This window comes from Opisthorchis viverrini (assembly GCF_000715545.1).
Source record: "Opisthorchis viverrini unplaced genomic scaffold opera_v5_262, whole genome shotgun sequence".
Lineage (NCBI taxonomy): Eukaryota > Metazoa > Platyhelminthes > Trematoda > Opisthorchiida > Opisthorchiidae > Opisthorchis > Opisthorchis viverrini.
The window spans coordinates 204,181-217,094 of NW_008751916.1; the positions used below are offsets into that span (position 1 = coordinate 204,181).

Sequence of the window (12,914 nt, forward strand, 5' to 3'; positions counted from 1 at the left end):
TAGATATATATATATGTGCACGGGAGTCAGACCGTAAAGCGGACTACATGTCATGGTGACCAATTTTCAGTGACATTTATCATTATGTCTGGCCAAATTGTGCTTCGTGTGTTTCGCTGCTTTATTTACACACGCATCTCAGTATCATGTGACACCGCGTGGGGGTGTTCGACTGCTTCCCAGACCATGGTTTTAAAGTTAGAGCACATTTCGATTGTCCAACACCTAACAAATAGTTTTCCGTCTGATCTGCTCCGCATATGAGGGATGGTTATTCTATTTGCAGGACTGAGTCCGATAGCCCGATAAGGTAGTGCGCTGGTGGATCAACCAATCTGTCCATATACCTAGCTGATTCAGTATCAGTCTTATTTGGTCTATCGATATCCGCCGGAACCTAAAGAATGACGGATAGATACTACACGAGAGGGAAAACTATTTTTTTGGAGATTTGCTGGGCTAATAAATGTAAATGTTCAAACGTGAGGAACACCGCTATAGAGTGATTTCGCCAAATTCCCTATTGGAAGTTGCCCGGGTGTGCACTCCCTTCAATACTACACAAGAGGCACTTAGTCAATAAGGACGCCATAACTGGGGCAGCAGTTGTTTGCGTCAGAAAGGAACGTATGCCCGAATGGAAGGTGCAGACTACTGCGTCTCAGGGCTATTTCCTCTTGTTCGATCATTTTGGCATTCATCATCAAAACAATGACTTGTAAATTGAGAGATGAGTATATCCGCTAGGCTACCGCTTCATATTTCACTTTGCTGTCAATTTTCTATCAAAATTCACCCGAGATAAATCCATTGCGCACATTGCCGATTCTTTTGAAGTTCATTGTATGGTGAATTTTTTGCGGTTGTATTTATGCTTCTGATGGAGGGCTTTTAATATGCCGCGTGTGTCGTGTCGTGTGGTTAATTTGTGGAGGCTACAGGGACCTGAGCCCTGTCGTAGCCTATTTAGGTTGCCAGTGGAAGCAAATTTGTCGTTCTCACTATTTCTTTAAGGGAAACATCAACGCCAACAGAGCGTTCGCTGGTTTCTATTTTGACCGTTCCACTCCTATTGTTTTCTCTATCAGCCGTGTCCAGTCTCCAAGTTCCGATGGTGTTCCGACTCAACCGCAAGTGTCAGACGATCGAAATGCGTCGGGCAGTTCTAGCAATTCACAGGAAGCTGATTGGGTGCTAGTCAACAATGCATATGCCACTTTCGAAGCCCCAGAAACCCCTTTCCTTTATCCATATCTTCGCAGCGCATTCTCTCGTATACGTCGGCGTGTGGGTGCATGTCAGGCTTGGAGCTCCAAGTACTTTCCCCTGATTCTGTCGAACGGTACCACTGATACCTTTCTGTCTGACAAGGACTTGGAAGAATTTGAAATTCGTAACCAACAGGAACTTCAGACCACACCCACAAAACTTGCTAGTCAACCTTTCAAACCTTCGGCATCATCTAATGGTTCATCCATAGAAAATCATGTCACCGACGACTTCAGATCTTCCCCCCTTCTATCTAGATCTCATGTTCGAGCATCTTCACTGTATCAGCTGAACTACATTTGTGATCTTTCAGACGATGACTCCGCTGTCGACTATGGGAAGCCGGCGGTCTCCGCCTTGTCGACCGACCCGTCGAATTCGCGCGGAGATATTCCAGAAACTCTTTCTGCAAATCTAGTTGAGACCCTCGATTCGAAACCTTTGAATGATTTTCCTGTTTCCGACGATGAGGTCTGCACCTGTCTTCCAAATCCGTCCCTTGAGGGCTTGTCGTTTGAGGATTCAAACGATGACGACGACGCCGATTCACCTTTGCAAATTGATGAGTTAAATTCTTTCCTAACTGCATTAGACCATGTTTCATTGCCTTGGAACTGTTCGCTTCACTTCAGTCACCTTCCTTCTTGTTCCACCTTGCCTCCGATCGATCCGGAATTCCTTCAAGAACTTGATATTCCTGGCGAAGCCATAAATCCAGTTTTATCTCCGAAGCCTCGAGATAGTCTTCTATCATCAGAACATCAAACTTTGTGTAGTGGTGTCTGCACACAAGCTCAGTCGCCAACGAGCTCAAGCACACACACCTCGAACTCCTCACATCCTGCACGAAATAAATCACCTATTGCGGGTGGAATCGGTGAGTGCCCGGCCGTTCCTCTGTTTTTGTTTTCGTTTGTCCCCAAATTATCGGGTCTCTGTTCAAGTTGTGCATTTGCAAGGTTTTCAGCTGCTCATGTGAAATTAACCTTCGTTCGTCTGAACTGAGGATAGAACACTGTTTTTATACACTCATTTTATTTGAGAAGGCTCTTCCTCTGTCATCTTTTAACTTCCAAGTCGTGCCTTACCTCAGTTTAATGGAACTTATTCGTATTTCGTTTGGGCATCTTGCTGCTTTGCTTGTTGGTGCCTAGCTGATTTCCATTTTAGGCTTCATTGCCAACCTAGTCCGGACGTCCGTCGACTGAATAGCCGAGCAATCAGCTTCAAAGCTGCCTCGGTCGTTTCGAAGAATCATCGTCATCACTATCACTGATACTAACAAAAGTGTCAGACACCGATGCTTCGCTACCGCATAGCCGTGACCATTTACTCAAGTGGCAGGGTCAAGTAGCAGGTGCCTAACTTGTGTATGACCATAATACCAGTGTATTAACAAGGCTGCCGATGGATGTGTTGGATGTGTTGGCTGAACAGCAACCGAAATGCTCCTTGATGGTGATTTGTGTTAAGACGGAACTTTCGTTGGAGCATTTTTCGTGATCAACTTTACTCCGCATTTGCTGTCACGCCTCCGTTTCCCATCTAATTCGCTTTACTCAAATTCGCTTGCTTTTTATATGCGTTACCTCATCCATATCTTTTATTGATTTTTCGCTCTTCTCCCTAACAGGTCCATTTCTTTCTATTCTTCTCAATCGGTTGTCCAATTTGCATACCAACTGCTTTTTTACCACTCTTTTACTGACTGACGTGATAGCCGCTCTGGCAGCCTATCCATGCCCACTGTTGTACAATTACCTTCTGAACTCGGTCGGTTTGGCGCTTAAGTCGAATGCCAATTCAGTTTCCAAGGTAGGCCGGTCAGCATTTGTGTGCTTATCCTTTTTGACCAGTTTTTTTCAGCAAAATCCTATGTTTTTTCCATGGAAGTGTATTCTGTTCCAATAATTTGGCACATATAAGATTCGGGTTGAGCGTCATTTCGTTCGCATTCTCTCGTTTGGACGGTTTGTCCCCCGTCACGACGCGATTGTTCTGGTTAGGACAGATGTCCACTGATGTCCATACATGATCGCTTCAGAATTTTCAAAATTGGAGTATTATACGAGGTAGAAGGCGAGACTGTGATATTGCTTCACATGAAGCCGCTTCTTTATAATAAAGTTATCGTCTTGACAGGAAACAGATGTAATCTTTGTCAGCATGTTCAAATGGGTTCCCGATTCTGATTTCTAGGATTTGGATATAAATGAGCAGAGTGGACAGGGTAAGATGAATGATCGAACACGTTTGGCTGAATGTTGAAGAATTTTGCGGCTCTCTCTGGCAACGATTGACTTAGTAATGGGTTTGCATAAAAAGTAGAGTCCATCTGAACAAAAGTGATTGATTTCAGTTCTCAACCCATCTCAAAGGCATAGGGTGAAATGATTTTCAAAATAGACGATAAGTGTTGTCTTATCAAAGGCGACCAGTATACCAATGAACCATAAGACTAACGGGCTGGACGTGTGCTCGTGTATCAGGTGCTTTGTCACGACACACAGTCCACTTCACACACATTCCGCGTGTTGTGATTGGTTACCTCGTCCCGTAGTATTTTTCGCTTTTTATGCATTCTTAGTCGTTATCAGGACGCTGACCTACTATACTTGGTTCAGTGCGTATTTTGTAGAGCATGGTAGTGCCCAACTCGCGTACAAGCACTAATTCGTACGATCAGCGAGTGGCGGTCGCACTAGCCACGTGTTTGTAAGCATTTACTGTACTACATTAGAACCATACCTCCGTTGCACGTGACTAATGCGACCACCGTCCAGCTGCCTAGTACACGCATGATCTGTCGCATCCAGATATTGCACCATAGTATCTGTTTTTTCCCAGTCGAGGCTTGATGTGTACAAGGCTGTCGATTGAAACTTTAGATCAGAGTAGCCCATTCGTGCACTAACATGTTCAACTATTCAACTGTGATGATTTCGGGCGTTTATATCTATCGCTGGTATCCCATTGGATGTGTTGGCTGAACAGCAACCGAAATGCTCCTTGATGGTGATTTGTGTTAAGACGGAACTTTCGTTGGAGCATTTTTCGTGATCAACTTTACTCCGCATTTGCTGTCACGCCTCCGTTTCCCATCTAATTCGCTTTACTCAAATTCGCTTGCTTTTTATATGCGTTACCTCATCCATATCTTTTATTGATTTTTCGCTCTTCTCCCTAACAGGTCCATTTCTTTCTATTCTTCTCAATCGGTTGTCCAATTTGCATACCAACTGCTTTTTTACCAATCTGTTACTGACTGACCTGATAGCCGCTCTGGCAGCCTATCCATGCCCACTGTTGTACAATTACCTTCTGAACTCGGTCGGTTTGGCGCTTAAGTCGAATGCCAATTCAGTTTCCAAGGTAGGCCGGTCAGCATTTGTGTGCTTATCCTTTTTGACCAGTTTTTTTCAGCAAAATCCTATGTTTTTTCCATGGAAGTGTATTCTGTTCCAATAATTTGGCACATATAAGATTCGGGTTGAGCGTCATTTCGTTCGCATTCTCTCGTTTGGACGGTTTGTCCCCCGTCACGACGCGATTGTTCTGGTTAGGACAGATGTCCACTGATGTCCATACATGATCGCTTCAGAATTTTCAAAATTGGAGTATTATACGAGGTAGAAGGCGAGACTGTGATATTGCTTCACATGAAGCCGCTTCTTTATAATAAAGTTATCGTCTTGACAGGAAACAGATGTAATCTTTGTCAGCATGTTCAAATGGGTTCCCGATTCTGATTTCTAGGATTTGGATATAAATGAGCAGAGTGGACAGGGTAAGATGAATGATCGAACACGTTTGGCTGAATGTTGAAGAATTTTGCGGCTCTCTCTGGCAACGATTGACTTAGTAATGGGTTTGCATAAAAAGTAGAGTCCATCTGAACAAAAGTGATTGATTTCAGTTCTCAACCCATCTCAAAGGCATAGGGTGAAATGATTTTCAAAATAGACGATAAGTGTTGTCTTATCAAAGGCGACCAGTATACCAATGAACCATAAGACTAACGGGCTGGACGTGTGCTCGTGTATCAGGTGCTTTGTCACGACACACAGTCCACTTCACACACATTCCGCGTGTTGTGATTGGTTACCTCGTCCCGTAGTATTTTTCGCTTTTTATGCATTCTTAGTCGTTATCAGGACGCTGACCTACTATACTTGGTTCAGTGCGTATTTTGTAGAGCATGGTAGTGCCCAACTCGCGTACAAGCACTAATTCGTACGATCAGCGAGTGGCGGTCGCACTAGCCACGTGTTTGTAAGCATTTACTGTACTACATTAGAACCATACCTCCGTTGCACGTGACTAATGCGACCACCGTCCAGCTGCCTAGTACACGCATGATCTGTCGCATCCAGATATTGCACCATAGTATCTGTTTTTTCCCAGTCGAGGCTTGATGTGAACCTTGCTTTGTCTTAGCATCCATAGATGAAACTTTGGAACACGCATTTGCGGTAATTAAAAGGTTGGCAGCGATTTCGCATTTTTAATACCAGCTGGAAGCAAATGTCACTTCTATGATCTGATTGCTAGACGTTGGGAAATGTTCCAGCATCCCAAGACGAGATGCAGGCTGGCTCTTTTTCAAATTCGGTGAAAATTTCCTTTTGAATCTTGGAAGAACCTTTAAACAGGCAAGTTGTAGAAGACAAGACTTCACTTGAATTGCCTGCGAAGTAGCTCACTTGCTTGATAAGTAGACGAGAAGAAACAGTAACCAGCTTCGATATCCTCAATGTATGTTTGGTGGAGACTTACTGATGACCGCTGTCATCAACACCAGCTATAATGCATTACATGCCCTGGATGGTGCGAATTATGAATTAAGCCACACTCGATCGACTGCATGCATTTCTAGTTCAGAAAGTTTATTCTTCAATCGAAAATAAAGTACCGTTCATCTATGTGCTGCACTTGGCAGATATCCCCACAGGAAAACTGATTCTTGTCGTGGTGTGACGGCTTGTGTATTTGATAGGGCAACTGATATCTCGGCCTACCTATAGTCGAGAAATATGCTAGTGGACGTGCCTTCTTCCCTTTTCACTCTGCTCTCATTTTTACCCATATGGTTGACTAACCGAACTTCTTAGATTTTACTGAAACGAGGAGCTGATTTACTGTCTGATGTAACCTTCAGCAAAAGATGGCTCCTTTTGCCTTCTCAGGGACACTGCCCACTACGTACCTTCATATCGCTTTGTACGAGACCGTATTCCGTTGTTTGGGTGATTTGCTTTCCAGATAATTATTTTAATTTTGAAGGAAGTTTGGTGTTTGAGGCAAGTGGCCTGGTTTTAGTAGCATATACTGTGAACGTCGTTGTGGCACACTCTCTGCTCTTCTTTCATCCAATAAGCAATCAATGCAATTTCGTCCGTCTGCTTCAGGTAGCACTTATTGTGTAGTGACTGTGACGTGACGTGACGTGCTATGTGCACGTTTACTCCTCGAGAGCGGCTGATGTATTAGTGAGAGTTTCGGCCCTCCCATCATCCACACATCATCCACTTTTATTGAAGCGGTCTTAAAAAAAGCCCGATTGTTATTCCTGGTTCCCTCACCACTTTGTGGCCCTAAACACATTACATTTGTTCTGTTTCCGTAGTGGCACAGTGGTCTCTTGGATAGTTATCTGTCATCGTTCCTCTGCGGACACAAGCTCCGGTTTGTTGCCTATCGTGCTACATCTTCGGGTGTACCCCCGAACTACGCGAACCACCACACTTTTCAGGAGCTGATTATAAAGACTAATCATCCGTTGCTTCTCACAAATACCGTATCACTCGAGCTTATTGTCTGCTTGTCTGCCTGTTATCTCTGGTAATTTTCTTCTAATACCCCTTTTCAGTCATCGCTGTCTATAACTCACCCACATTGACTTGCCACTTTTTTCGTTCAACATTTCTGTTAAGGTATTGCATACGGTACGAAGTCAACTAGTGGTAACTTCAGCATCCGTAGAGAATTGGCACTCCCTAGTCTACCGGGCTCGGGTATATTTGAGCTGTGGGCGACCTTACGCCACTGATACTGTCATCGATCCGGATTTCTACTCTACAGAACACTTGAATCAACAAAATGGCAGTTCTGCATCCCCCTCAACTTCGCACTCCGGCTCTTCTAGACGAAGTATGTTCAAGCGTTTCTATGAATCCTTCCACCATGTTGTGGTGCTGAGAGTGAAACTTAAGTCCCTTCCGTTTTCGCAATCACTGGCTGAAGGCGTTCCTAGTGATGTAGGATAGATTTTATATAGATCGCGTCTTTGTTGAAAAAAAACTTGTGTTCTTTTTGATACCCCTATTTTGTCGTCCGAAATTCCTTCTGGACTCTACCCAGCATAACCATAGTAACAAAAGGAAACGTGGTTTTTTTTATTACTCCTCACTTGCGAGTTTTCGTATGGGCGTTCAGCTAATTTTCTTACTAGATCCTGTGCACCGACCTAGATGTCGCAAGGGAGATCAATCTGGAGAGACCCCGCACAAGGTGATTGGTACGAATAAATAAAGGGCAGTGATCTAGCGTGGACAGAGTGCATTTTGTGGGTCCAAGCAACTCAAATATGTTTTCACAGCAAAGAAGCACGAAGAGGAACATGGCCATGTGTTGGTATCACATGAGTTTTGAGGACTTGACAAATTTGGATAGTGAACAAGCAGATTAGATTCTATGCAGTTGGTTTCCAGCGCCCTTGGCTTGGGCACTGTAATGGCGTATTAGCTATGTTGACCAGCAGTTTGGTTGCAACCAAGTCGCACCGTCCACCCATCTCTTGAACTTCGAGAACTTGAATTTCCAGCTGTTGGCTCCGTTGCATTACTTCTCGTCAGTAGAAAATTCCTGTTCACTCTTGGCCGAAATTCTCTTCCAACCTCCGGTTTGTGGTGTGTGTGTGTATTTGGTTACCATATTGAACTCAAATGGCTTCATATCGTATGATACAGCCCTCTTCGAATAATGAGTTTCTGGACCCATTGTTGACCACGGCAAAACCTCCGACGGGAAAACCACCTGTAATGAAGCATTTGATTCTGGCACCGTATGTTTTATTGACACCGTCTTTTGTCCGCCTTTGTTAAACGAGAGGCGAGGAATGTTGAGAACAGTTCTCACATTTCTGTCCAGCAGGCATTCAGCACGAGAGCTCTCATCCGGACTGTTCTGTGCTTATCGCTCTACATACCAACTTCTTCTGGTTTCAGAAGAACGCGCCTAAAGGAATCTACAGAGCGTTGGTCCTATCCATTAGGGAGACTGTTACTATCATTTCCCTCAACTAAGCCAGAATACCGGAAAGTGTCGGTCCGTTTTCTGATGTCAGTTGTTGTAGGGGTCGCAGGCATAAATTTCGCATCCTTGTGCTTGTATAGGCGCTCACAGTTACTAGGTACGTGTGACCACGAATCAGTCCAGTGTGGTTAGTGTGTACCATTCGTTATGGCCACTTTATAACAGGTCAAGGCTGTGATCAGCACCTGACTGGGTTTTTTGTTGTGATGTCTTTGAAACATCCTTTGCGGTACTGTCCTAAATTTATCCGACATGGGCCAGTAAACAGCTTTTGCCGGTGCCGTCGCCTTCAAAATACCAATATGTCTTATGTGTAGCTGTCTCGTCACCGGTTGCTATAACTTCTTCGACATTGTCCCGTGGTCACCGAACTTAACTCGCAAATCAGCAGTGCGTTGTGTAGGTCAGGATAATTAAAGTAATACTCACAGAACATGGTTGTGTGTGGTCTCAAGTAAACTGTGGGAGAGTAGCGAATCTAGGTAATGAACAAATAAAACGAAATAGAAACAACACTCACGAATACCAGGCAACACTACTGCCTAGAGCTCATGTGGAACATCTATACTTTAAATCTTGACCCGGGTGTCCGTGAGACCGATTACTAAAACTGGTTAGACGTTTGGTTGAGACTGGGTCACTCTAAAAGCGATTTTGAATGTGAATAAAACTTTACCAGTATAACAACGCCGCAAGCACATAAACAGTTAGTACAACATAGCCCCATTGGCCCATATCGACATTACCTTCAGGAATTCGCTGTTAAGTCAAGCCAAGTACTGAGCCACGCAGTTTGTATTGACGGGAGCGTTTGCATACAGTCTAAGTGTAAGAGGCTGTTGAATTGTTTCATTTGTAAGCTGTGTTCCCAACTCACCAGTGGTTTGTAACACTGGCAGACATGGCTCAGTTGCGCTGGTTCATCGAAACTATCGCCTTCAGCGTGTGGCTACCCAATTTCCCGAAATAGCTGACCATATCATCGCCTCCAATGCTTGGGCGTATCTTCCACGCTCTCCAATTTTCCGGTGATCGGAACTGTAGCAGCTGAAACCAACATACCCTTAGTACACGGTTTATAGTTGATAAACTGAGTTGAACGGCAACGATTTTCCTCAGCATATCCAATACCCAATAAATAGGACTCCCATGGGACAGCACGAATCATATCATTACACTGTGTAGCCTCTGAGTACATCGTAATGTGTGATTTGGTTGTCGTCACCAAAAACGCTGATGTCCGCGGTATCGAGTACAGGTTTACGTTAGGTTTTCGGTGGCGCCTTTCTTGCTACGTATCACAAGTCTGTAGGTAATAACTGAATAGACCTCAGGTAGGAGTCTGATTCTACTATGTTCAGATGCCACCAAGTGTGCATTACATCTTCAGATATACGCAAAACGCCGTTGACGAGTACGATGGAATTTATGTTGGAAGGATTGAATGTATACCTAATTTTTCAGTCCGATTCGCGTAAGAAAGCGCACAGTATCTCGATCAAGCTGGCGGCGGTAGGAGGTCCTTGTAGAAAAGGGAATTCGTCCATTATTAGATAGTTCGGTCAAGTTTGTGTACCGCGGTCACTGAAACGTTCCCGGAAACTGTTCGAATGACAAGCTGCAAACCAACTACTTTCCCCAAAATGAACCTAGCATTCAGGGGTAAAATCTAGGGTAACAAATTTCTCTCACATATGTTCCTGCCTACCAGGACGGTGCTTCTGTGTTCTTTAGTGTTACTTTGGCTTCAAAAGGTGTTTGAAACCAGGCATCAGAATCTCATGAGTTAAGTAGAAGCGTATTAAAGACTTAGGTTGAAGCCACGAATGCTGATGATAAGCCAGTTACTCCGGGTGAACGACAAATTGGTTCAGTAGTGGATAACTAAAAGATCACGTGTTAACCTGGTTAGATGCTCGGTTTGGTTGTCATGTACAGGTCTATTCATGTTTCCTATGCTCCTATAGACAACCTTTGCTAGCCGGAGTTCACTTGTCTTGGCCGCAGTGTTACAGTATCCTCTTTGTTTGGCTTTGCTCACCATCCGGAAGCAAGATAGGATACGGTTGGTCATTAATCCCAATGTGCCTCAGGTTTGGGATAAAACTTCCTTCTGTGTGTATAGACCTATAGTTTCTGAAGTTCAGCCTACGATGGGCGTGACTACCGTCAATAGCAATTCCACTTTGTGGCAAAATCCCCCCTTTTTAATGCTCCTAATTCGAAACTGTCGCTCTTAGTGCGTTTAGATTTTGTCTGTGGAGTACGCAATCACAAAATATCATGGACTGTGCCAGTCTTGGTGGTCGGGTTTGTTCTAAGAGTTCGCTTAACATCCATAGAAGTGATTGTTTGTGGACTACTGACTGGGAATTTGTGACTAACCGAAATCCAATGTGTTCACTCTTGGGGCGAACAGATATTAGTTGTCTATGTTTCACTTGATGTATCAATGGAGCAACTAGGCTGGTTGCCGGAAATGCGTGTCCTTTGATCGTACATCTGGTTGAAATACGTAAACTTGGTTCGTATTTTGCCTTAAATATGTACTTTAAATCTCCCTTACCAGGCGCCAGCATTGACCGCCCTTCTTTAAGACCGCTAAACGAAACTCGGACAGTTTGGTTGCCGTCACCCGGAAATATTACGACTGGCGACAATGTCAATTTACCAACCTCAAGTTCCCGCTTCAGCTCCGCCATTGATCCCCTTGTTCTGACTGTGCGTCCCTGGACCAACTCGAATTTCATCATGCCACTTTTTCCGGTTGATCAGTATCCCGCGAAAAGGAGTAGATCTGATAAACGTCCTGGCCGTACCTCTCTGCCTTCATTCTCCACACATCGTCTGACGTCCTTTTGGGGTAGCACGTCTGGTTTGCCTTTGGGTCACGTTGCGTTCAAACAGCTGTGGCCCCGCAGTGCGCAGAAGTTGACTACTTCCAGTCCAATCTTGAAGTCGAAACGATCACAACCCGTTCGGCGTTCTGCCGACTCAGACTCGAATGAGGACGATCCTCCGGAGCCGGAAATCAGCACGCGTGTCCGAAATCTTGTTTTCGGCGCAGTAATTTTTGATGAATTTTGTTATGAATTGGCCGCATTGTGCTATTTGCACAGCATGCATGCCGATGTGTTCTCTCCGGTCGAATCCTGATAGCCCCTTCCGTTTTGTCTTATCACCCTGGGAGGTTTGTCAATGCCATTGTTTCGTTCACTCACATCATCTCGCCACTTTTCTTTCATTCTCTGCTGCCCCAGATGCTTCTATTCTGAATCATGTGCTTCCGATTATCTACCAAAATGGTGGTGAGGCATGTACAGTTTTGATTTATCCAATATCATTTACATTACTCCCGTGTCGTCGTATTTATTGACCTGTCAGATTTCTATTCCTTCGGAACCTATGAGTTGACGCAAAACCTAAATTGAAAGTTGAAAATCGGGCACTCTCCTTAATTACCGCCAATGTTGTTTCCGAACACTACACAGGTTTTCCTTCATTAACAGCATTTGAGCCGAAATCATGGAGGCATTTACTAGTTGATGTGATTGGTGAGGTCCTGGTCGAGTCTAACATTTGAGTGATCGATTCCCAGTCAAGGATCATCAGCTGCATTTCTGGAGAATGGTTGGCAGTGATTCCCTCAATTGCTTATTGTGTTTGTGCATAATTCAGAACCAATTCCTAATTTCATCGCGAATTGAGATGGACGGATTGTTGCACAAAACAGGTATTCGAAGTCGATACATAAAAATGTCCGACCATGCGATTGATGTGTAAATTGGCGGATGCTAGTAATTCGTGCAACCTCGTGGACACAATTCCGACCTTTTAGAGTTCACTGGCAGCTTGTTTTCTGCACGGGTCAAAGGTTCACCCACAAATTGTCATACGTCGGGCACCGTATACTATTTTAATCAAGCAAGTGATACTAAAACGGGAGTAGACCATGGGTACCGATTCGTATAGTCCGTCCTGATTCGAAGTATATCCAACGACAAGTTGAGAGTAATTGAAATCTTTACTTTGGATAGTCGCTGCCTTTTTTATTGATGATTATAAAGTATTCCTGCAGAAACAGTTGATTTACTCAACAAAAAGTGACTAGGACACGTCAGTCACTGCAATGGGACACTATACGCCGTCACCAACAGGGCAGTGAACCGGGTAAGTTGGAATCAGAGTAAGCTTGATTTTATACGGCAGCTTTCTCTTTTTGGGTAGGGTCTACTAGAGGCTGGTGGTATGTAGCATGGAGTGGCTAATTAGGGTGACTAGCCGAAATCCTAAGGACAAACAATTCTGCTTGGTTTCTGATGTACTTTTGC

General features: G+C 44.2%; 1 protein-coding gene across 1 annotated transcript in view; it reads left to right on the plus strand.

Moving 5' to 3' along the window:
- The window catches only part of T265_09156 (hypothetical protein), a gene marked incomplete at both ends in the record, with an annotated part of 44,029 nt that extends 32,029 nt beyond the window's left edge, over positions 1-12,000 (plus strand). The window contains 4 exons of the mRNA XM_009175162.1: positions 1,089-2,146; positions 4,460-4,641; positions 7,203-7,419; positions 11,153-12,000. Coding sequence (XP_009173426.1) covers positions 1,089-2,146; positions 4,460-4,641; positions 7,203-7,419; positions 11,153-11,739 — 2,044 coding nt within the window. The remainder of the gene's footprint in view (positions 1-1,088; positions 2,147-4,459; positions 4,642-7,202; positions 7,420-11,152) is intronic.
- Positions 12,001-12,914: the final 914 nt, after the last annotated feature.